Source organism: Cynocephalus volans, chromosome X (assembly GCF_027409185.1).
Source record: "Cynocephalus volans isolate mCynVol1 chromosome X, mCynVol1.pri, whole genome shotgun sequence".
Taxonomy (NCBI): domain Eukaryota; kingdom Metazoa; phylum Chordata; class Mammalia; order Dermoptera; family Cynocephalidae; genus Cynocephalus; species Cynocephalus volans.
In genome coordinates, this window is record NC_084478.1 from 54,151,411 (window position 1) to 54,176,449 (window position 25,039).

At 37.4% G+C, this 25,039-nt stretch overlaps 1 protein-coding gene across 1 annotated transcript in view; it reads left to right on the plus strand.

Annotated features, from left to right (window-relative positions):
• The window catches only part of OTC (ornithine transcarbamylase), a 57,520-nt gene that overhangs the window by 13,188 nt on the left and 19,293 nt on the right, over positions 1–25,039 (plus strand). Inside the window, exon 4 of the mRNA XM_063084313.1 lies at positions 7,845–7,932. Within this exon, the coding sequence (XP_062940383.1) occupies positions 7,845–7,932 (88 nt within the window). The remainder of the gene's footprint in view (positions 1–7,844; positions 7,933–25,039) is intronic.

Here is a 25,039-nt window from a genome sequence, read left to right on the forward strand (position 1 = left end):
CTTGTAATGATCAATAATGAGGTTCATCAATGTATTAGTCAGTTTCTGTTGCTTATAACAAAATATCTGGAACTGGGTAATTTATAAGAAAATGAAATTTATTGCTTACAATTTTGGATGTTGAGAAGTTCAGAGTCTAGGGAACACATCTGGTGAAGGTCTTCATGGTGGTGACAGTGACCCAGGGGTCTCAAATGGTGGAGCAGTGAGAGAGATAGTTCTTCATGCTCTCTCCTTTTTAAGCCCTCAGAACCACTCCTGACCACCATTATTACTCTGTAGTGACTGCATGGTCCTACAACCTAATCACCTTTTCCAGGCCCCACCTTTCAACCACCACAATAGAATTTCCCACCCTCTTAACACAGTCACAGTGGAGACCAAGCCTCGGATACATTAAACTTTGGGGGGATACAATTCAATCTATAATAATTAAATAGATAACAAAAATAAAATTCAGGGGGATTAAATTACTTGCTAAATTTAATTAATACAAATAGCACCAGGATTCAGATCTCAAGTCTAATGGTATTAATGCACTGCCCTTGCCTCTTGAGAGAAGGAAGAAGGAAGAGGGAAAATATATAAGGTGTCACCCTAATCTTTAAAGTCTTAGGAAGAGAACAGATGAAAACATTTTGCTCTTTAAACCTGGCTCCTATAAGAGATTATGTTGGCATCTGACAGATAGTAGGGAAAAAAAAAAAAAATAAACAAGTCAGTAATTCTCAAATTCTGCTCCCTTCCAACACTGGTCTTCCATGAGTTGCGCAGAATTTAATTTAATTAAATTTAATTTTGGAGGGTCATTAGTACTTGAGAGAGATGGTCTTTTACAAAGTCAAGAAAAACTGGATTAATACATAGAAATCTCTCAATTTTAAGTATTTTAAAATAAATTTTTCTTAGTTGTTTGTGTTTCTACCACTTTTCTCTGTTCAGATATTATGTCTGATATCAAAATATCCCTGAATAAATGATACTTCACCATTCACAATAATGTGGTAGTTAAGCTATTAATAAAAACAAGAGTGAGGATTTAATAAGTTTTGGGGATGTGGACCCTGTGCCACATGCTCTACAGTAATTACATGGCTAATCTCACTTAATCCTCATGACAACTCTATGAGGGCAAGACCATTGAGGAAAACAGGCTGAACCGAGTTCAGCAAATGGCCCACGGATACATAGTCAAATAAATGGCAGATCCAGGATTGGAAGCTATTATTAAATGTATTTTTTAAATGTCTAATTTAACTCAGGCATATAACAGTCATGTTTTATTTTAGCAAAATTATTTCTACAGGAGGAGTTAAGCCTTCTGTTAAATGATGGTTTTCTATAAAGAAGTCCTCTGAAACCTATATAGAATTGCAAACCATAACAACAGCTGCATGAGGAAAGGAAGATATGACTGCTAAAACTTACAGTTCACAAGATTGGGCATTACCCCCATAAGTACCAATGAGTCTAATTGCCTACGGCATCCTGCCAAACTCAACAGTAAGAGAATCAGTCAGAGTGAGTAGCTGCCTTAAATACTTACAGAAACAGTAAATTCCATTCAGAATCATGGCAGAGCATTTCTATCGTGTATATGTGCATCTTAATAGTTGTCCTTTGGTACAATTTTTCAACAGGTACAACCTGTTACCTTGGTGTTTAGAATAAAAATAGAATGTGATTATAGCTATTACTGCCCCAGAGTTGTGTCAGCCCATGGGATGGAGTAATCTTCAAAAGACAGTCCTTAAGGATTTCATTCCAAGCCCGAGTTTCAGAGATGTAGCAGTATTTCTACTTATCTCAGAGGACAGAAAAAATTCTCCACCCAACTAAAACTATATTGTTTATGTAACATGTTTATTAAAATGTAATACACCTATAGAAAAGTGTACAAATCATTAAGTGTATACTTTGATGAATTCTTACAGCGAACATATCATTGTAACTAACACCCAAATAGAGAAACAGAATGTTAATAGCACCCAGAAAATGCTCACCCTTTGTATTTCTTTCTAACAAATACTTCCCCCATCCCAGGGAAACCATTATCCTGGCTTCTAACATCACAGATTAATTTTGCCTGTTTTCACACTATATATAAATGAAATCATTCAGCATGTGCTCTTTTATGTCTGGCTTTTTTCGCTCAGCATTATGTTTGTGAGATGTATCAACGTTGCTCTGTGTAGTTGTAGATCATTCATTTCTTTTCCATTCTTTGTGTACGCCTGCCTGGTAAGCCAGTCAATCCTCTTGTGTGTCTACTGATGATTATATTCTTTTACTGCAAATTAATTGAGCAGATAGACAGATTCATTTATTAATCTCGGAAAGTGCAGTAGCTGATAGAAAAATGCATAGGGCATTCAAAGAGATGGTTCTTTTCATTATTTAACACTGGTATTTCATTTCAAGGTGAAATGGAAGCTGATGCTTTAGTAGCTGTTTCAAATCACCTTTACAAAGAGATAATATAAAAATCGTGATACTATTCTGCAGTTATGAAAGCCAAGCACAGAGAGGGTATTGACTGCCTTAGTTGTACCAGTAAGAGCCCTCGGCATCCTCATATTTCTGGTGAACAAATTCAGTTTATACCCTTTCTTTCAAAGCTTGCAGTGATTTGTGAGGAAAAGAATGGGCAAAATGAGATTTACTTTTATTTTTCCAAAAATAAATTAAGAAGTTAACAGAAGAAACCCTTTGTTCAAAGATATCTGATGTGAAAGCATAAATACATGAAACAGATAAAAACAGCCCTCTCTGGATGAAGGGTGGAGGGAGAGTGGAGACCCTGTCCTCTTCTGCTGTTCAAAACCTTCCAGTGATTCCTTATTTTACACAGAGTAAAAGCCAAAGTCCCAATAATGTTGTATATGTTTCTCCCTCAGTTCCAGGCACATACCAGGCACAGGCAGCTTCTGGTGGTTTCTCAGAACCTCGAACGCCTTCCTGAAGCACATATCTCATCATCCAGGCCTGATAAACTGCTGAATGCTTGACCTGTGATTTCAGACTGAGGTCTGAGGCTTCTTTTGATCAGTGACAAAAATTGCAAAGGCAATTTTTTCTCACAGGCGAGATCCCCCCATTTTGTCTCTTTCATGGATTGCTAAAGTCTTTGACTCCTACTTGTGAACACTTTCTGTGACCTCTCTTCCTCTCCCTATCTCATAAGTCCGGGTTCAATGTGAATCTTTTTTATAGAATAAAGAGGGAATGAAATGTCAACAGACTAATCCTGAGTCGCTATAGCAAATTGACTTCTAGTCAAAGAAAGAGCGTGACCTAGAACAGACTTGCCAGGAGGTCTTAAACTCATTTGAAATTTTCCTCCATAGTCCCCAGCCCTCAATGGTACTCATCCCTGTGCTAGGCACATAGCAGGTACACAATAAATACTTTCTTGATGAATGTGCAATATTCATATTTATTTAGGTGACTTTGCCTGTTTATAAATAAGTGTTCAAGAGTTATTACTGATTATAATCATCATTATTAACTTCCATTAACTCACTTCACAGCTAATAGAAATTTCTGGGGTTTTTTGTTAACAAAATAAGGGAGTGTTTGCAAGTGAGAAAAATAGGTCCTCGCTCCAGAATAGAAATCCTTCCTTCATTCAACAAGTATTTATTGAGCACTTACTATTGGTCAGTCTTTATTCTAGGTGCTCAGGAATGATACAAATTATAAACAAAACAGAGGAAAATCCCTGCCTTCATGGAGCTTACATTCCAGTGGCACATAGACAATAAACAACAGACATAATGAATACATGGATGATATAGCATGCTGGAAGGTGATAAGTGCTCTCAGCAAGAAGAATGTGCCTTGAACTGAGGGAGAAACATGTACGCTATTACTGGAACTTCGGCTTTTACTCTGTGTGAAATAGGGAATCATTGGAAGGTTTTGAACAAAGGAAGGGCATGATCTAACCTGCATTTTAGAAGGATCACTCTGACTGCTCTGTTGAGACTAGACTGTGGGGGCAAGGGGTAGAAACAAGGCAGAAGCAGTGAGACCTGTCGATAGGTAGCTGTAGCATATAGGGGCTGGGACCAGGGTGGTAGCAGTGGAGGGAGTAAGAGGGACAGAGTCTAGATATATTTTGAAGGGATGGCCAACAAGATTACTGATGTATTGTGTAAGAGAGAAATGTCAAGATTTCTGTCTGAGCAACTGTGAAGGCTGCAGGTGGAGCAGGTTGGAGGGAGAAGATCCAGAGCTCAATCTTAGACATATTGAGTTTGAGATGTCTATTAAACATATAAGCAAAGACATTGAAAAGGCAGTTGGATATGAGTTTGGAGTTTGGGAGTGAGATCTGGCGTAGAGGTGTTCGGGAATCACCAGCATATAGATGGTATTTAAGACCATGGGACTGGATGCAATTACAAAGGGAGTGAGTGTAGACCAAAAGAAGAAAACCAAGGACTGGCCTTAGGGCACACCAACATTTGGAGGTCAAGGAAAATAGAAGGAGCCAGCAGTGGAGACTGAGAAGGAGCAACTGCCAAGGTAGATGTATAAGCAAGAAAGTGTGGTGTACTTGATGCTGTGTGAAGAAAGTTTATCAAGGAGAAAGTGGAAATCAACTTTGTTAAATGCCACTAAGTCAAAAAGAAAGAGGACTGAGAAATGGCCACTAGATGTAGCAAGGTCAAGATCATTGGTAACCTTGGTGAGAGGAATTTTGATGTAGTGAGGCAGGGGGCAGGGGGTGGGGGTGGGGGTGAAGTCTTGTAGGAACAGTTCTGATAGAAATGAGAAGAGAGGAACCAGAGAGAGAAAGAACAGAGTTTTGCTGCAAATGGGAGCGAAAAATTAAAGGGATACCTGACAAGGGAAGTAGGGCCAAGAGAAAATTTGTATTTTTTTTTTTATTAATGAGTGAAAAAATGAGAACAGCTCATTCAAGAGGTAGCTGATATAAGGTGTTGCTTTGCCACCCATGGATTTGTCACCCCTTTTCCTCTGGGTGACAGAGCCACCAAAGATTACTCAAAAACCATCTCTTCTGAGCAGTGAGAAGCCCTGAAAAGGGGTTAATCTCCTGGGACCCTCAAGATAGAGGCATTCCTTCCATTTGGGAAATTAACCACGAATTGGGGTTCTCTTCCTGCATTTATTCTCTAGACCAGGAAGTTACAGGAAGAGAACATAGGTGGAGTTTTTGCTAAGTACAGTTTAACAAGTTTAACAATAGAAGCTGGTAACATTCAGTAAGACAGGCAAGGTGACCTTCCATAATGCAGTTTGCAACAAAAGCTTGATTTTAGCAAACATTCTCTTCTTACAGCAATTTCCCAGTATCATTACATATCAATCAGTAACCTGTCTTTGAGCCAGCAACCTTGCTGTGTTACAATTCTTTATCTCACAACAGAGACTATATAGCCGGGCGAAAATTTCCTATCCTTTGCAAGGTCAATATTTGAAACTGCAAGGCTTTGGAAAACCAGGCCCTGTGAAGTACATTTGCTTTATGCATACTCCACAATAAGGGAGAAAGAGAAGAATTGCTAGAGCAACGTCCTTAGTAGGCAAGAGGAGATGGCTTCTAGTGCATATGTGGAGGCATTACATATGGGGCATGGAGAATTCATTTATGCTTAGCAGGAAGGAAAGCGGAGTAAATGAGTACAGATGCCAGCAGGTAGGGAAATATGGTGGCGTCTGAAAGTTCTCCACTGATTGCTGCAGTTTTTTCAGTGTGGTAGGAAGCATATCAGATATTCAAGGGATCTTAGGACTTTAGGCAAACTGTCTTATTTTGCAGATGAAGAAGACCGAGTCCAGTTCCACTATCTTGTTTTTGTAGATCACAATGTGGGTTGACTCAGGGGCTGGCTCCCGTATGGCAAAGCCTAAGGCTATAGGAACTTAAAAGCAGTCTTACACAATTTTTAGATTGGCTCTCTGAATCCCTTTCTGTAAAATTCCTCTAATAACATCTACTGTTGCACTTTCTCAGAGTGAGGAATTCAATGGAAGAATGTTAAAGTGCCAGCACTTGATCACGCTCTATGAATACTCATTGCTAGGATCAGAACATAGTGGCCTCTAATTAAAAACCATTTATCAGAACACTTTTAAGTATAAAGCAGTCAGACTATAATTATTTCATTTTATACAGTAACAGAAATAAGGACTACTGCTTTGTTGTGGGTTTGTTTGATTTTTACTTTTTATTGTGAAAGTTTCAAATAAACAGAAAAGTAGAAAGATTCGCATAGTGAGCACACCAATAGCCCTTACATCAATCTAACAATTATTAATATGCTGCTGTCTTTCATTTGTGTATTTATTTTTGTCGATGAAGTATTTTAAAGTAAATTAAAATTATGACATTTTATCCCAAACTACATCAAACTATCGCGACTTCTAAAAAAATAGCATTTTCTTTTAGAGCAACAATTCATTATAACACCTAGCAAAAATAATGATTTCTTTAATATCATCTAATACCAGTTCATATGCAAATTGTGTTAAGGCTTCAATGGGGTGTTTTGTGAGAACTTGAGTCAAATTCCCCTTCATGGGTCTAAAATTCCTAACCCCCCAATTTACCATGCAATTAATAATTTCTTCCTCCTTCACGAGAAACAGATGGTATTAGCAAATTGTGACTGTCATATATTTCCCAAAAGATAAGTCAGGCACATTACAATAAGGAGGAGAAAAGTAATGTTTGCAAAGTTCCTCAGACAAGTCTCTGTCTTGTAATTATGCTTATTTTCCTTTAATTATGTATTGGAGAAAGCCTGCTCAGTGAACCTGTCTCAAGTGGCGTAGTAAAGTTCTGATTGGACATCATCGTTTCATATAATTTTGCTCCAGGGGGTGTGATAAAAGGGCTCTGCTTATGCCTACAGAATTTAACTGTGACTTGGAACAGAGCCCTCTGTGTGTCATCCTCCTCAGGCCAATGGAACATGATGTGAGGTCAGGGCAGGAAGCATCCTCACCTGTTCAGGTATCTGCAATAATCTCAATTGCTCAGAGGGTTGCAAAGCAGTGAGGGTAATGTGTGAGTGATGCTTAGCTTTGTCTTGGCTGGAGGATAAAGAAAATGGTAGAGTAACCCTTTGACTTTGCTGACTCTTAGTCACTTCAAACCACCAACTCAATGCTTACTTTATTTTATTTTCAAGGTTTTATAAAAATTAAGGTACAATTTCCATATTGACAAATACATATACCCATGTAACCCAAAAAGTCTGTCAAGATGTAAAACCTTTCCGTTACTCCAGAAAATGCCCCAATGCTCCTTCCCAGGCTCCAGAAACAACCTCTATTTTAATTTCTGCCACTCTAGGTTAGTTTTGCCTAGGCTAGAGTGACATACAAATGGAATTATACAGTATCTACTCTTTTGTGTCTAGCTTCTTTCATGCAGCATGTTTGTGAGATTCATCCATATTGTGTGTATTAGCAGTTTATTCCTTTTTATTATTGAATAGTATTCCATTGTAATCCATGATATCCCATATTCATACTACAATTTATTTTTCCATTCTCCTGGATGGACGTCTTCATATATTTTAAAGAATCTAAACCAAGCACAGCCCCCCAAAGGGAACAATGCCCTGTTATTTATAGGTCCTGAACAAGAGGGTGGAGAAATGAGCACACGTCTGAAGGAGAGTTAAGAGCTTGTGCACAAAATTTCATCTATTCCCCTCAATTCCTCATTTTGCTTTTTCTGGGAATTCCCTATCAGAAAGGTTGGAGAGCTTTAAAGATTTTGACTTTTCAGTTGAGATGGTGCCAATTCCTTGTTTAGTTCTTTTTTTCAAAATACTTTTTTTTTTCTTTTTCTTTTATTGTAGGCTTTGCACTTCTGGGAGGACACCCTTGTTTTCTTACCACACAAGATATTCATCTGGGTGTGAATGAAAGTCTCACAGACACAGCTCGGTTTGTAAATCTTTTCTTCTCTCCGAAGCTTATTCAGAATCTGGTGGATAAATTTCAAAAAAGAAAACATGCTTCTCTTTAAATAATTTTTTTTTCTCTTTATCTCTTTATCTGGTGTTCTAAATGCCTCTCCCTCTTCCTCTGGCTGCTTTTCATGGGTTAAGATCATTTTTTCTTAGCAATTCTTTGAAGAGCCTTCTGATTATTAAACTTTAAACTTAGTGAAACTTAGACATCATCAAGCCTGACTCTTACATTTAACAGTTAAGAAAATGTTGGTCCAGGGAAATTGACATGTTCGATAACTCATAACTAGTTAGTATCAGAGTAGGTAATAATATTAATATCTAACATTTATTATTTATTTTGTGCTAGGCATTTGTTTTTTTTTTTTTTTTTTTTTTTTTCGTGACCGGCGCTCAGCCAGGGAGTGCACTGGTCATTCTTATATAGGATCCGAACCCGCGGCGGGAGCGTCGCCGCGCTGCTAGCGCAGCACGCTACCGAGTGCGCCACGGGCTCAGCCCTAGGCATTTGTTCTAACTCACTTAATCCTCATAACAATCCAAACAGATTGGCATAAAGAAGTGAAATGTCTTAATTAGAGACATACTAGCTGCTATAACATAAAAATCTCAAAATATTAAGACATTGATATTTGAGATCGTGCAGACGTTCCTGATTGGTAAGAGGAAAGGACAGATTATTAAATTATGTGGTCATTTAGGGACTCTAGCTGAGACTGGCTCTGTCATCTTAAACATGTGATCTCTAAAGTCACCCTGGGTGTCAACATCCAGCCAGTACCTAGGAGAGGAGAGCATGGACAAGGTATGCTTGCTTCAAAGCAACTTTAGCAGGGAAATGGCACAGTCAGTTCCACTCACATTTCATTTGCAAATACTAGTTACTTGCCCCCACCTAGATGAAAGGAGAGGGGGGAAAGGCTCTTACCCACTATATTATAGTGTAGGACTCCAACATAGGCCTCCTGAGTCCCCATGCAATGCTCTCACCACTATGTCATGTCTCGCTGAGAAACCCAGATCAAATGTCTGTGTTAAATATTTTTCTCTCAATAGAGAAGACTAATGATTTTTTTTCTGAAAATGATGTGTCATAACGTAACTCCTTGTAGACACTGTCTGCTTTTTATGGCAAGTGCCCTAGTATATACTAAAGAATTCACCTCATTTGATTCGTTGAAGAGATTTCAAATAATTTGTCTTTAAACCTTTTAGTTGCATTATTTCAGATGGAACTATGATAGTATTAAGAAGTGTGATTATCTCTTGCATGATAGGGACATAAATAAACATAAGTGAGTTTTTCTTCCAAATATGCTGCCACTGAATGGAATTAAATTTGCCTAATAATTCTGCTTCCACAAAAATGAAATATGCTTTATTCAAAAGCAAATATTGCAAACTTATTAAGAAATGCAGCCAGACACATTCAGGATAGAAGTTTCAGTAGGGATCTTCCATAAAAGGACCAGGTGAATGATGGTAACGAGTCATATATGAACTAGTGGTTGGAGAAGAGTCCAGTTAGAAGAATAGCTGAGTGTCCAGGAAAGAATTAAGCAGGCAGCCAGAAAGAGGTGAGGGTCCAGAAATCAGTGGCATGAGCAGGACCCCCAAAACAAGAGACAAATAGCCAAGGATGGGTTGAAAGCTGAGGATGCATATAATAAACATGCTCTTTTCTGTGGTTGCTCTTCACACAATTCCCACTGCAAATCCTTATTGGGAATAGCTTTTCACAGATCCTGAGAAAATCTGCTCACAAGTTCCAACATGACTGGGACCTTCTGAGTACACATACTAAGGTACTTCATTCAAAAATTTTGTGTGAAAAAAGAATTAAAAGATAGCACAAGCTTTCCATCAACTTTCTGAAGACCTTTCATAACTAGTTCCATTGTTATATGAACATATGGGTCCATACAACTGGATCTATATAGTTCCTTCTGATCATTTCATCTTACCCAAAAGACTAAATGAAAATAATAGCTACTATTTAAAAGATATGTACCTGGACCTCTTGGCTATTATTTCTAAATCTTTGTAAAAATCTTGCAAAGTAAGTATTATTGGCTTAGTTTGATAGATGAAGAAACCAGGCTTAGAGAAGTAATGGAGCTTAGAAGCTGGCTAAGTCAGGATTTAAATCACACTTTTTTTTAAGGCCATTCTGCTATTCAGCCCATGAGAAGAGGAGTGAGATAAGCTATGGAAAGCATTGGCTTGTGTGTCAGGAGGTCCCCAAGATGACCCTGAAGTTTGATGATCTACTAGGAGAACTTACAGGACTCAGCGTATAGTCATATTCATGGCTATGATTTATTACAGTGAAAGTATACCAAGCACAACCAACAAAGGGAAAAGGCAAATGTGGTGCAGCCTAGGGGAAACCAGGTGCAAGCTTCCAAAAGTCTCTTCTAGTAGAGTCACAAAGAACACACTTAATTCCCTTAGTAACAAGTTGTGACAACACATGTGAAATGTTGCCTACAAAGGAAGCTTGTTAGAGACTCAGTGCCCAAGGTTTTTATTGGAGGGTGGTCACATTGGCACTCTCTGCCTGGCACATACCCAAATTCCAGACTCCTTAAAGGAAAGCAAGCGTTTGCCTTAAATTATATTTTTTGTTAAAACATTTTTTAGGCACAGTGATCCACTGTTATCATCCTAGGAATGGTGGAAACCCTCCTCAAATTGAAGTTCCCAAATGTCATCAAAGAGCCAATTTTGCAAGCAGAACTTTCAAAGATATCAGTCAGGCCTGCTGTGTTAACTCTTCTCTGCATGGCTTGAAAATTAGGAGACCTGAGATCTAACCCCAGTTCTGCTACTTATCTACTGTGTGACCTTCACAGGTGAACACTTCTCTGGATCTTAGTTTCCTTTTCTGTAAAATGAAGTTCTGATCCTTAAGGCCCACTTTAACTCTATGTGATACTTTTAGATACTTTTAGGTATAAAGTGGTGGCCCTTAAACAGAGGTATGTCCCAATGTAAATTACGTGAGAACAAATGCACAGTAATTTGGATCAGGATAGAGATGGGAGGCAGAGAGATTAATATATTCCAAAGCCTAGTTTGGGAATTATGTTGGAGAACTTGTTAAAATGCAGAATTCTGGGCCCCACCCTCAGAAATTCTAACTCTGCAGGTTAAGGTTCAGAAGGTGCCTGGGGATCTACATTTTAACAAACTTCCCAAGTGATTCTGATGCAAGGGTGGTTGGACCACACTTTGAGAAACGCTGAGTTAGGAGTAATGTAGGAAACCTGGGCTGTTGTGCTATGAATCAAAGCTAGTGATGTAGTGAAGCAATGGTAAAGAAGGAACAGCTCATAAGAGATTTATATGGTTTCATGATAACTGATTGTGAAGGATGAAGAGATGGAGGTAAAGTGATTTTAGATTACTCTTAAAATATGCATATATATATACACATGCATATATATATATATATATACACATACACACATACACACACAGAAACAGGAAAGTCAAAGGAGTTTCTGCTCTGGGGAGAAGGTGATAGCTTAGGTATTGGACATATTGCATTAAAGGTTGAACCTCTGAGTACAAATGTCCACAAGCCATTGGAGATAAAGACCTTAGATAAAGTTGAAAGCCAGACAAATATGAGTGTAAGCTTGGTGGTAAAAATTGAGCTCTACAGTCTCATTGTGGGAGAATTGCAGAAGGCTGCAGTGTGAGGGCAGGTGCAGTTAGAAAAGGGCAGGAGGAAGTCCTCAGGGTATAAGGAGAATAAGGATAACAATATCAGAAGAGGCCAGGATGGGAGATGACGGGTTTCAGAAAAGGGAGTAGAGAGCTACTGTAGAAATCTGACTTTCTTCTGTGTACTCCATTACTGCTTAATCTGCCAAAATATCTGACAAGTAAAATATGCTGAGACTCAGAAATTCAATAAATCTAAATTGGAGACAAGAGAAATCCACTGCCTTCCACAGAAGCAATTGAACAGGAAAGGCAAGGAAATGAATCTCCATGACATTCACGGCCGATGTGCACTGTGCAACCCTTAGTAATTGCTTTCTTTGCTTTTTGTAAAGGTTTAACTTCTCAAGATGCAAAGGGATTGGATGATGTTTAAATGACAGTGTTGGCCCTTTCAGTCAAGAGAATAGTGCACACTTGACACTCATTGACCATGTTGCTTTTCCATCTGTCTTGCTGCTTTTGGGGCCTGGTAGAATCAAAAGTGCCTGCATGTTGGTGAAAGATGAACCTGAGGGGAAACACAGTGAAGTAGCAACAGAAAGATAGAAGGGAGGGGGAAAAAAGAGGAAAACTGGGCTAGTCTCCTGAAAGCTGTTAAATGCAATTTCCAAAGTGTCACTTATTGGTTTAAATGATCTAATTATTCATTTATTCAAAAATAGTTATTGCATGCCTAGTTTTTCTTCCAGACATTATTTTAGCACTGAGAATAAAATGCTGATTAAGTCAAACAAGATCCTTGTTGCAGTGGAAATACATTCTAGAGCAAAGATGCTTTTACTAAGCAAGCAAAGCATGAGTAGAAGCTAAAACAGGGTGATCTGTTGGCGAGGTGGGGGCCTCGTTAGATAGGGCAGTCAAGGAAAGCCTCTCTGAGGAGGTGACAGTTAAGTTGAGAACTCAACAAAAAGCTAGAGCCAGACATGCAAAGCTGTAGAAAGAACATCACAGACAGAAAGAATTGCTGGTGCAAAAGCTTATGGCAGCAACAAGCTGGATGTGTTCAGGAGCAGAAGGAAAGCCAGCAATGTTCTAAAATCTGCAAATAAACATATCTTAAATCTGAACTTTTAAAAATTAAGTACTCTTAAGAGTTGTTCTTCAGTCTCACCTACCAAAGAAAGAAAAAATAAAATCAGATCAGGGAATAAAACCCCTAAATACACATTCAAGATAAAAATGAATTGTACAGAAGATCTCTAGAACTTATTCATTCATCTTGCATAACTGAAATTTTATACCCCTTGAACAGCAACTCCTGCTCCCCCCACCCCAGCTCCTGGCAACCACCATTCTACTCTCTGCTTCTATGAGTTTGACTACTTTAGCTTCCTCACATAGGTGGAATCATGCAGTATTTTTCCTTCTGTGACTGGCTTATTTCACTTAGTATAATGTCCTCCAGGTATATCACGTCATGTAGCAAGATTTCTTTATTTTTATTTTTTATTTTTTTAAATTTTATTTTGTCGATATACATTGTGGCTGATTATTGCTCCCCATCACCAAAACCTCCCTCCCTTCTCCCTCCCCCCCTCCCCCCCAACAATGTCCTTTCTGTTTGCTTGTCGTGGGGGGGGGGAAGATTTCTTTATTTTTAAAGCCTAATGATATTCCATTGTATGTATATACCACATTTTGTTTATTCATTCATCTGTTAATGGGATATTTAGGTTGTTTCCACATCTTGGCTATTGCGAATAATGCTGCAAGAAATCCGAGAGGGCAAATATCTCTTTGAGATGTGATTTCAACTATTTTGGATAAATATCCAGAAGTGGGATTGCCGAATCATATAGTAATTAGGAATCTGCATACTGTTTTTCATAGTGGCCGCACCATTTTACCTTCAACGGTGCACAAGGTTTTCAATTTCTCCACATACTTGTCAAGATTTGCTATTTTTTTTTTATATAATAGTGATCCTAACAGATGTGAGATGATATCTCACTGTGGTTTTGATTTGCATTTCCCTGATGATTAGTGATGTTGAGCACCTTTTCATGTACCTGTTGGCCATTTGTATGTCTTTTTTGCAGAAATATCTATTCAAGTCCTTTGCCTACTTCTTTCATAGGATTTCTTTTTTTAAAAAAATTTTTTTGCTATTGAGTTGTAGGAGTTCCTTTATATTTTTAATATTAATTCCTTATCAGATATATGGTTTGCAAATATTTTTCCCCTTTCTGTACGTTGCCTTTCCACTCTGTTGATCCTTTCCTTTACTGTGCAGAAGCTTTTTAGATCTCATGTTAAGTATTTTTAACACAACGGAAAATCTTACATTTAGAGTTAAGCAAGATTTTAAAAATTAGATCATAATAAAGTAGTATCCCAAAGAAGATTTCACAACTAAAGAGATGAAAAATGTATTCCTCTTTTATTCCTTAATTACAATAATAAAACCTATTCATTGTACAAAATATTGTGGGTGAATTCTCCTTAGCTAAGTCTGAGTTGAATATTGTGTAATCTGAAAGTGAATGAAGGGGAGCACCGAGATGGAGCTGTCCACTGATATTTTGGAGGAGCTGGTGTGTCAGGGGTCTCCAACACCACCCCCAGGTTTGATGATTGATTAGGAGGACTCACAGGGCTCAACATATTGTTGTACTAATGGCTAAGATTTATTACAAAAGGATACCAAACAAAATCAGCAAAGAGAAAAGGTGTAGGGGGTGAAGGAAGTCTGGGGGACACCAGGTACAAGCTTCCAAGCGTCCTCTCCCAGTGGAGTCACACAGGATGCGCTTCATTGCCCCAGCAAACCAGTTCCCAAGGATTTTATCGGGGACCGATTGGTCACATAAGCACCCTCTGCCTAGCACAAACCCATATTCCAGGTTCTCATAATGAAAGTGGGTATTCAGTATAAATCGTAATATGTTTACAACAGTTTAGGCATGGTGAGGCACACTTAGTTCACGGAATGATGGAAATCCTTTTGAAGTCCAAGTTCCCAGATACCAGCCAAAGGCCAACTTTGTAAGCAGGCCTTCGAAAGATAGCCATCTCAAGGCTGCTGTGTTAACTCTTTTCTGCATAGTCAGGTTCACATCTCTATTATGAATTTTGCTAAATTTCATTTACCTAGATACACTCTAGCTGGTAAGGGAGTGTATCATGGTAAGACAGCCTTAAGATTTCAGTTGTTTCCTTGGTTCATTGTCAATCCCTGGAGGCCCAGGCTCCCATTGGATGAAATCAACCCTATTGCTCACTTCCCTCTTTTGAGGAGTCTCTCTTAGCAACTCTCTTTTACCCCCTAATATATCTGAAAACACAAAACATACACATATACATTCAGTTAAATTTGCTTCAGATTTGAGGGTATTTACAGATCAGATTTTGTCAATGTTCTGGTGCTCTACCTGGGTTAACAGCTTGATATTCTATCTTTGTCTTGCTTTGGGCTTGTTGTTTAACATGTGACTCCAGAAGTGACACCTTAGCATGACTCACATCACTGATTCTTTGGAAATTTAGAATCGGATGGAACTTAGCAACAGCAGTGGGACAATAACACTCCAGTTTAAGGCTTTCTATTTCTTCTATAATGACAGCTGTTCATGCCTAATGCTCTGAGTGCACCATTGAAAGGTGCATAATAGCTTCACAGTCATTTTCACCTTAATATAGTACTTAGTAATGCGGCTTCAGGAGCCACGTGTATGAAAAGCTCCGTATAAAACCAAATAATGTAACATCGTTCTACTCTAATTACTTTCCCTGTAGACATAATTTACTAATGGTAGTGACTACTAAAAGTGTGTTCTGCTGATGCAAAACTAGTAGAAAGGAAAATCAGCATAAACCACTATACTAGTTTCTTAGGGCTGCCATAACAAATTACCACAAAGTTGGTGGCTTAAAACAAAAGAAATTTGTTCTCTCACAGTTCTGGAGGATGGAAGCCCAAAATCAATGTGATGTCAGGACCACAGTTATCTTTCTAGTGGCTCCCAGCAATCTTTAGCATTCATTAGCTTGTAGCTGCATAACTCCAAACTCTGCCTCCTCTTCTTAAGCTTATTCTCTCTGTGTCTCTGTGTATTCCCTCCTCTTCTTATAAGAACACCTGTCATTGGAATTAGGACCTACCCCACTCCAGTACGACCTAATCTTACATAATTATATTTGCAAAGATCCTACTTTTAAACAAGGTCACATTCTGAGTTTCAAAGTGGACATGAATTATGGAGGGACACCATTCGACCCACTACAATAACATATTCACATGTCCCTGTGGCAATATGGAACGGTTTCTCATCATTGTCATTCTGATACCTCAGATAATGGAGATAATAGGGGGATTTGTGGGTGAGACACAGTCCTCAAGAAAAGGAGTTAACCGTTGCCATCTTCAAAGGAATGTTTTAAAGAGCAGGAATGCTATTATTAAGGAATTTTTACCAATGATATTAAGACCAAAAAAGGTAATATATGTTTCTTGGCAAAATACTTGAAAATATTGGTACCTAATGGGAAATATATACCCAAACAGTAAATTAGTCTCTCACAATATGAATTATGATATAGTCTCTTAAAGGAAGTGTGCCATAGTATGAAGAGGGCTTTAAAGCAGGGTCGGGCTTTGGTTGAATTCACATCTCAGATTCTTCAGTCGCAAAATGGAGATACCAATGCTTATCTCAATGAGTTATATGAGAATAAATGAGATCATGGTTGTAAAGAACAGGCATAAAGAAGAAATTTAAGTAATGTTTGTTGAATCAAGTTATGGTCTAACCCAATCTCAGGACAAGCTATGACTCGATTCTGGCCATCTCTGTGGTTTCCTAGACAGCTTGCACTGATGCAACACTGAACTTCCTATAGTACATTTTGAGTAGGTCATTATGAATGTCATTATGCCCCACGCATTTTTCTATGAGGTCTCCAAACTTGGGATCTAACATCCAAGCTATAATAATCCAGTCATTATATAACCCTTCATTAATAAAATGAATTTGGCAATTTATTCAACATACTTGACACCTTTTAATACCAGCCCATTTGAGAAGACCCCATCTAGGTTTGCTGAAGGTATTATCTTGCTTCCTCATCATTCCTATATTGATATTACTAAAATGCTAACCTGTGTAGAGATTCCAGAGAGCTCAAATATTCTCCGTTTTGGAGAGAAACTCAGTCTGAGAGTTTATCCCTTGACCAATTTATACTGGGGATAGAGCCTATGTCTCCTCTAGGGCCTTGATCTGCTTTGACAAAAAAGAAAATTAGGAAACATTCATTTAAAAAATGATTAGAAGCTTCTCAATGGTGTCATGCACAACCAAAAATTTCTCCCATATTTTCCAGGCAGCTCTTCAACTGATGAGCTGTCATTGATAACAAACAAGTTTAGAGATCACATGCTTTGATTCACATAAGGTAGAATGGGGACAAAAGGGATAATGAATGATAGGGCCCTATGAGAATGCAACGTCTGTTGCCTTTGACTTCTGTGATATTGTTCACCATGTTCCAATATTTTAGGAGAAACTCATCAGGATTTCTGTATGATTGTCCATCTCATCATCATCCACGTTTTCTCTTAAGATATAACCAAGCACTCTACTTGTGTTTTTAAGCATTTATTCACCTAACCCACAGACTCTGTACCTGGTCTTCCTGGGGCCGTGGGGGATTTTGCTTATTACGTTTTTATTGTTTTGTTTTTCATGATATTTTAGTTAATTTCTAAACAAGTTCAAAGAATAACAGAAAATTGGAGTTGGAAGGGTTTATTCAGACTACCCATTGCTTTTATGCCTCTTCCACACCACTTCTTTGAAATGGTCTTTGAGCCTTGAATGAAAATATTTAGTATTAGGTATTACACTATCTGACTTCAAAATATACTGTTTAGCTATAGTAACCAAAACAGCATGGTACTGACATAAAATCAGACAAATACACCAATGGAATGGAATAGAAAACCCAGAAATAAACCCACGCACTTATAGCTAACTGATTGTCAAAAGAAAGGTACCAAAAATATACACTGCAGAAAGAACAGCCTCTTCAACAAATGGTGCTGGGAAAAGTGGATATTCATAGGCAGAAGATTGAAACTAGACCCCTATCTCTCACCATACACAAAAATCAACTCAAAATAGATCAAAGAACTGAATTTAAGGCATAAAACTATAAAACTACTAGATGAAAACATAGGGGAAATGCTACACAAAATGGGAGTGGGCAGCACTTTTTTTGAGAGAGACTACAAAGGTACAGGCAACTAAAGCAAAAATACATAAATAGGATTGCATCAAACTAAGAAGCTTCTACACAGCAGAAGTGAACTTTGTCTTCAACAAAGTGAAGAGACAATCTACAGAATAGGAGAAAGTGTTGGCAAACTACACATCAGACAAGAGGCTAATATCCAGAATATATGAGGAATTCAAACAACTCAACAGCAAAATAAACAAATAACCCAATTAAAAAATGGTCAAAGGACCTGAACAGACATTTCTCAAAAGAAGACATACAAATTGCTAACAGGCACATGAAAAAAGCTCAATATCACTAATCATAAGAGAAATGCTACTTAAAACCACAATAAGATATCACCTCACTCTGGTTAGAATGGCTACTATGAACAAGACAGAAAATAACAAATGCTGGCGAGGATGTGGAGAAAAAGGAACACTTCTATATTACTGGTGGCAGTGTAAATTGGTATAGCCATTGTGGAAAACAGCATGGAAGTTCCTCAGGGAACTAAAAATAGATCTAACCTATGACTAACTATCCCAGTACTGGGTATATACCCAAAGGAAATTAAGTCAATATGTTGAAGAGACACCTGCATTCCCATGTTCACTGCAACCCTATTCACGATAGCCAAGAGATGGAACAAGCCTAAATGCTCATAAATTAATGAATGGATAAAAGAACTGTGGTGTATATACATAATGAAATACTATTCAAATATGAAAAAATGAAATCCTGTCATTTGCAACAACATGGATGGAACTGGAGACCATCATGTTAAGTGAAGTAAGCCAAGCACAGAAAGACAAATACCACATATCCCACTCATATGTGGAATCTAAAAACTAAAAAGAAATGGTTCTCATAGAAGTAAAGAGTAGAATAATGGTTACCAGAGGCCAGAAGGGGAGGATGGTGGTGGGGAGAAGAAGTGGTGGACTGACGGGTACAAAGCTATGCTATCCACCCTAACTGAATCATTGAGCAGTGTATGAAATTGAGCATGTATTGAAACAACACAATGCACCCTACAAATATGTACAAATAAATGTTAAAATTTTTTTAAAAAGAAAATATTCAGAGCGTCTCTGCATGCACCAGTCACATGGGGCTCATTCTCAGCGCAACTGAAAAAAAATTTAAAAAGGAAGAAAATATTCAGTATTTGGGTGCTCTTTACATGCTGAGCTATCTTGCTAGCTTGTTCCATTTTTATGTAGTCTGTTCTGATCAAGAGTTTATACAATCTGAGTGAGAGTTCCTTTAATTTGTATTGAAATTGGTCTTGCTATCACTCTTAAAGCTCTTCTGTTTTTTAGTATCTTTATAAACTCATGGATTTTAATATATTTGAAAGTTTCAGTTTATTACAGTTATTATTCTTACTGATGCTCAAATTATCCCATATTTAGCCAATGTGATCTGTGTTCAAGTTGGGTCATTTTGACCTAACTCTATTGGTCTTTGATAACTCCCTTGCTTATTGGTATGACAAGATGTTACCAGACTTATCCTGTACATTTCTTCACCAAGGCCAAGAATTAGTCATTGCTCTAAAAAGTCCTATCCATTTTCAATTACTTTCAAAATAATGTTTGAGAGAAATTTCCTTTTTTGAATGATTTTTTTTTTCTGGTTATTTCAGTTATACTCCTTTTGATAGAAACTGCTAAGAGATAAAAACATAGATAGAGCCACAGATACAGCCAACCAGAAATACTCAATGTTAACATTTTACCTCCTGAACCATCTTTCCATTTAAAGTCCCATGCCATGCCTTTCCTTTTTCTAAACAGTAGAAAAAGAGATGATGGGCGGAAATAGACCACATTTTAGACATTTAGGCAAAATAAGTTAAATAAATATTTTAACTTGTTAATCGTTTTTGAAAATTCCTAATTTTGGCTATTAAACATCCAGGGCAAACTGGCATATGTGTGAAACTAAATTTGCGTAATTTGGATTTTGCAAAAGCTTTTTTGCTACCATTTTTGGCAGACGCCTAAGATTGTCTGCAAAGCCGCAGGAATCCACCGGAAGGCTAGCAGAACTCTATATATTTGATGGAAATGAAAAGAGGCCAAAATGAAAAGTCATTACAGAACCAGCAAGTATTGTTCAGTTGTCAACCTTTCATTTGCAGCACGTATAATAAAGCTCTTACAATGTTTAAAGCTGGGGTTTTAAATTGATGGAGAACAATATAAAGCCCAGATTACTGTTAATGCGCCTGCAGTCCAGCTGTAGTTACAGGTTTGTCATGGTTTCCAGTGAAAAGGTTTGTTTTTATTCATTTTTAAGATCTTTAGCAGCCTGGAAAAATAAGAATAAGAATGGTGATTTCTCCATGATTCATAGCAACTTTAAGCATGAAGTAGAAAACCAACATCACTGACAAAATAAGATGAAATAATTGTCAAGTGTCTTTAATATCTTTGTTCCCCCAAGTGATTCCAATGTGAAAACAACCCTGGAATGGCTTCCCCTAACTCCCTCTCCACCCCCCATATCATTGGATTCCACTTTACCTGCAGCTTCTGTGGCTAAAAGAGGACTAAAGTGGTATTTTCTATCAAGCTTTGTCATGCCCCATTTTGCCCATAGATGCTTTAATGTCCAAGAGGCTTTTTGTGCCTACCAGAATATTCTCTATCCTTTGTCCTTTGTTTACAATCCAATCTATTATAACTCTATGAAATGAATTTATCAAACATTCGGAATTCTTTTAAACATAAGATAGCAAATATTCTTCTAAATCACTGGTTCTCAAAGCCTGGTCACCAAACCAGCAGCATAAGCAGCCCTTGGGAACTTTTCAAAAATGTAAATTCTCTGGCCTCAACCCAGACCAAATGAATCAGAAACACAGTCGACTGTGTTTTAACAAGCCCTCCTGTTGATTCTGATGCATGTTCAAGTTTTCATTGCTTTAAACATTCACATACTACTTATACAACCAACAAATCAAATGCATATTAAGTGAACAAAACAAGTTTTCTCAAACGTTTAAACATTGATTGCAAACTCAATCAAATGCTCTCAAACATTTAACTTAATCATAAGCCTGGCATTTCAGATTTTCCTGAATGCTCTAAACATTTTACAAAGGAAAAAATACACATAAATACCACATTGATTAGAGTTGATTAATATTTTGACAAAATTGGGCACAATACTATTAACATTATAGATTAAATTTTATTTTTTTATTCTTATTCTTGTATGGTCCTGGAATTTAAAATCCTATATATTACTGGCTTGTCAGGAATTCTACAAGAGACTATTTTTATACCTTCTCAGGGTTTATATAATTTTACCAGACTGGAAAGAAAAAATAATTATCTCAGGAAGGTAGTGATGCAGCTTAAGTGGGTTGCTGACCACTTAATTTTGGTTAGTAGGAACTGGTTGCTAGATTTAAGGTGAATTAAACAGGTTGCTGACCACTAGCTGATTATTTTTTTATCACATAGGCTTCACTTTTTGTGATAAGATTTATATTGGTTTCCTATTGCTGCTTTAATAAATTACCACAAATTTAGTGGCTTTAAACAACACAAATTCATTATCTTACAGTTCTGGAGGTCAGAAGCCTAAAATGGCTTCACAGGGCTGTGTTCCTTCTGGAGGTTCCAGGGAGAATCCTATTCCTTACCTTTTGCAGCCTCCAGAGGCTGCCTACATCCTTTGGCTTGTGGCCCCTTCTTCCATCTTCAAAGCCAACATCGTAACATTTTCTCTCATTTTTGAACTTCTGCCTCTCTCTTATAAAGATTCTTGTGATTATACTGGGCCCACTCCAGGATAATTACCCCATATCAAGATCCTTCATTTAATCATATCTGCAAAATTCCTTTTGCCAAGTAAGGTAACATCTTTGCAGGTTCTGGGGATTAGAAGGACATTTTCGGGGTCATTATTCTGTTTACCACAGAATCCTTATTACTATCTTTCATGTAGAATCTGATTTTTTTTCAGAAAATTAGAAGATAAGGTGTTCTTTAAGTTTTATTTGTTCATTTGTTTTTAATCTCTGGCAGTACATAACCCATTGTAATTGTTTTTAGAATATATTAACCTGGCCTGATTTCAATATTTAAAGACATACAACTTTGTTATTGGCATTGTGTTATAATTAGTTGAGTCATCAAAATATTTCATTCTCAGAAAAACAGGAAAGTGAGTCTAAAAATTTAGATTCTTTTTCAGGACAGTTAATTAAGACATTATTTTGGAATAAATGGTTGTATTGTCTTTCTAATTAGAAATTGTATATGACACCTCGTGCTAGTTAACTTCTGGACTTTTATATAAGATCACAAATGCTGATGGGGACTGTCCATTTGAAATACAGTTTCTACTATTTTTAGGACTAATTGGCTTACAAATAATGTTAATTCTTTATGGTTTGTGCAGATTAAAAATACTTATCTATACTTAACGAACAGAAATATACTTACCAAAAAAACACAAAATATCTATCTGTATCCATATAGTTATATATAAACACTTTTCTACTTAAGTAAATAAATTGAAATGTATACGGTAATATTCACCCTTCTTTGACCTTACAATTATATTTTTATAGAAATTATATTTCTTTAGATTAACTCTTTTCTTATGAGCATCATGGCCTTTTACAAGCACAACCTATTTCATTTAATGATTTTTAGTAAAATGATCACAATTTGACAAATAGGAGCTCCTTTAAGTTGACTCTTTTTCCTTGAAGCAGTGCCCCTGCTATTTTTAAAATTACTCGTTTCCTGGCAACAACACAATGTTACAGATCTATTCTGATTTTATCCTGCCTAAGGACATGGACTTTCTCCTCTAATGCTTTCTGGTTCTTTTTTTTTTTTTTTTTTTTTTCTTCCTTCTATAGAACAATATCAGAGACCAAAATCTGGGTACTAGGGATGCTTGCAAGCATTGAAGGGGGAAAAGACTACAGTTACTGCTGCCGTCAGGAGACTGCTCTTTGCACTGACTGATGTGAAAGGAAAATACTTTTTTTAAGTGTATAAGATCTCGTTCTTTCCAGTAAAGCATGTCATGTTGTTATCCCTTACTTTCCTTGTACTATGGGATTTCAGTAACTACTAAAACTTTCCTCCTCTACATTGACCAGTTGTGCCACTCAGCAGCAGACTAGTACACTATCACTCCGCCTCCCCCCACCCCTATTTTCTAGGACAGTGTTTCTCAGCCTCGTCTTTATATTGGAGTAACTTGGGGAGCTTTAAAATGGATGTGGATCCCACCACGATAGTTTATGATTTAACCTTCCGAAGGTCAGAATACGGCATTAGGGTTTTGCAAAGCTCCATAGGTGATACTAATGTGCCACCAGGGTAGAGAACCTTTGTTCTAAGGGGTCTTGGGAAACCTCAGTAAAATCAACCAAGCACTCTCCCATGAAATTGCACTATAGAGATTAGGGATACCGACTCAATATTATAAAAAGAACAACTAAATGCATGTTTTGTCTTTGGCTGCTTTGCTTCAGCACCTTTTGGGATGAGGACCTGTTCAAGAGAGGGAACCACAACTATCTTTTTTCAATCTTCTTGAAAGATTTATGCATATAGGTCATTGATTTCTCCAATTGTGCCACTAGTGTTTACCTCTTTCATCCTCATCTTTCCTCACTCTAACCTTGTTCTGACTACTCCAAAGTTTTAAAAGGTTTTGGCCTCTTCATCTTTGAAGTTAAGATAATGTTTACATGTAACACACACTGAATCTAGCAAAACTCAACAACACACTGTAAACTTCATGAAAACCATAAGAGGCTGGCAGTCCATGATCCTAGCTCTTTAAAATGATTTGAGAGTAGTACAAGTCAAATTTGCATTTCTAACTATGAGATTCCAGAAAGTCAACTGCAATGTTAGTCCTGATTTTTTATCCTATCTCTACATACTTTAGAAATGGATACATGTCTACAGAAGTCTGAAGTACAACTTCTAGGGTTAATTACCCCTCTGCCTCTCTCTCTCTCATAGGCTTTTTAGATGTCATAAAATTAACTATTTCTTTTGAAATAGGGAATTAATAATTAGTTATAATATAGACCTTACTGAAATATCAACCATCATCTAAGTTACTTTTCCATGATAGAGTTAGAAGCCCAAATTCTTATAGTATGAAGCATCAGTATATCTGTACTGGGAAGGGGATTTGAATAAAGACATTGAAGAAAGGGGGAGCAGATTTAAAATTCTTCTTAACAGAGCTTCCTGTGCCTTACGGCAGCAGTTCTCAAACTTTGGAAGGTTATCTGAATCACTTGAAGAATTTGGTCAAAGTACAAAGGCCTTGGCCATACTTTATTTCAGGAGCCTAGGTCTTCACTTAGTTCTCATACACACCCACATTTGGGAACCATTGCCTTAGGGCATCAGATAGGTCGGGGTAGCTGGTTACACTAATGTGGGGGGGCCTTTATGAAAGGCAGTGGATTATTTTTTTCTCAGATGATTTGAGATTTGTTTTTTCCTTCAGTTGATCTAGAGAACACTACCTGCCAAGGAGATTATAAACAAAGTCCTCTGTCTTTGTGGACTACCATCTCAGAAGCTTTGATTTTTTGCCTAGTTAGGATTGTAGGAAAAGAATGAATGGTACTTTAAAAAATACCATAGCCTCAATTCCTTTTTTATTGTCTCAAATTTTAATATGTAAACTAATTACCTGGAGACCTTGTTAAAATGCAGATTCTGATACAGTAAATCTGGGCAGTGCCTGAGAGTCTGCTGTTCTAATAAGTTCACAGGTGATTCTGATGCTTTTGATCTGAGGAGAAAGGTGCGAGCTTTGTTTCTCAAACTTGGCTGCACATTGGAATCTCCTGGAAAGTTTTTAAACATACTGATCCTTAGTCCCCACCCTTAAAGATTCTGATCTTTCTGACAATTAATATTGGTATGGCCTAGGCATCAAGAGCCTTAAAAACTCTTGTTGGGAAAATATAGGAAAATGGTCAGGGCCCCTCAGATGTTCAGAATCTTGCTGACATTTGATGTAAATAGGCATATGTGCTCAGGTGTTCTTTGGTTATTGTCTAGTGTAAGTGCGCATGTGCACCCAGGTGTCCTGGGTTATGGACTTAAGTATAAGGA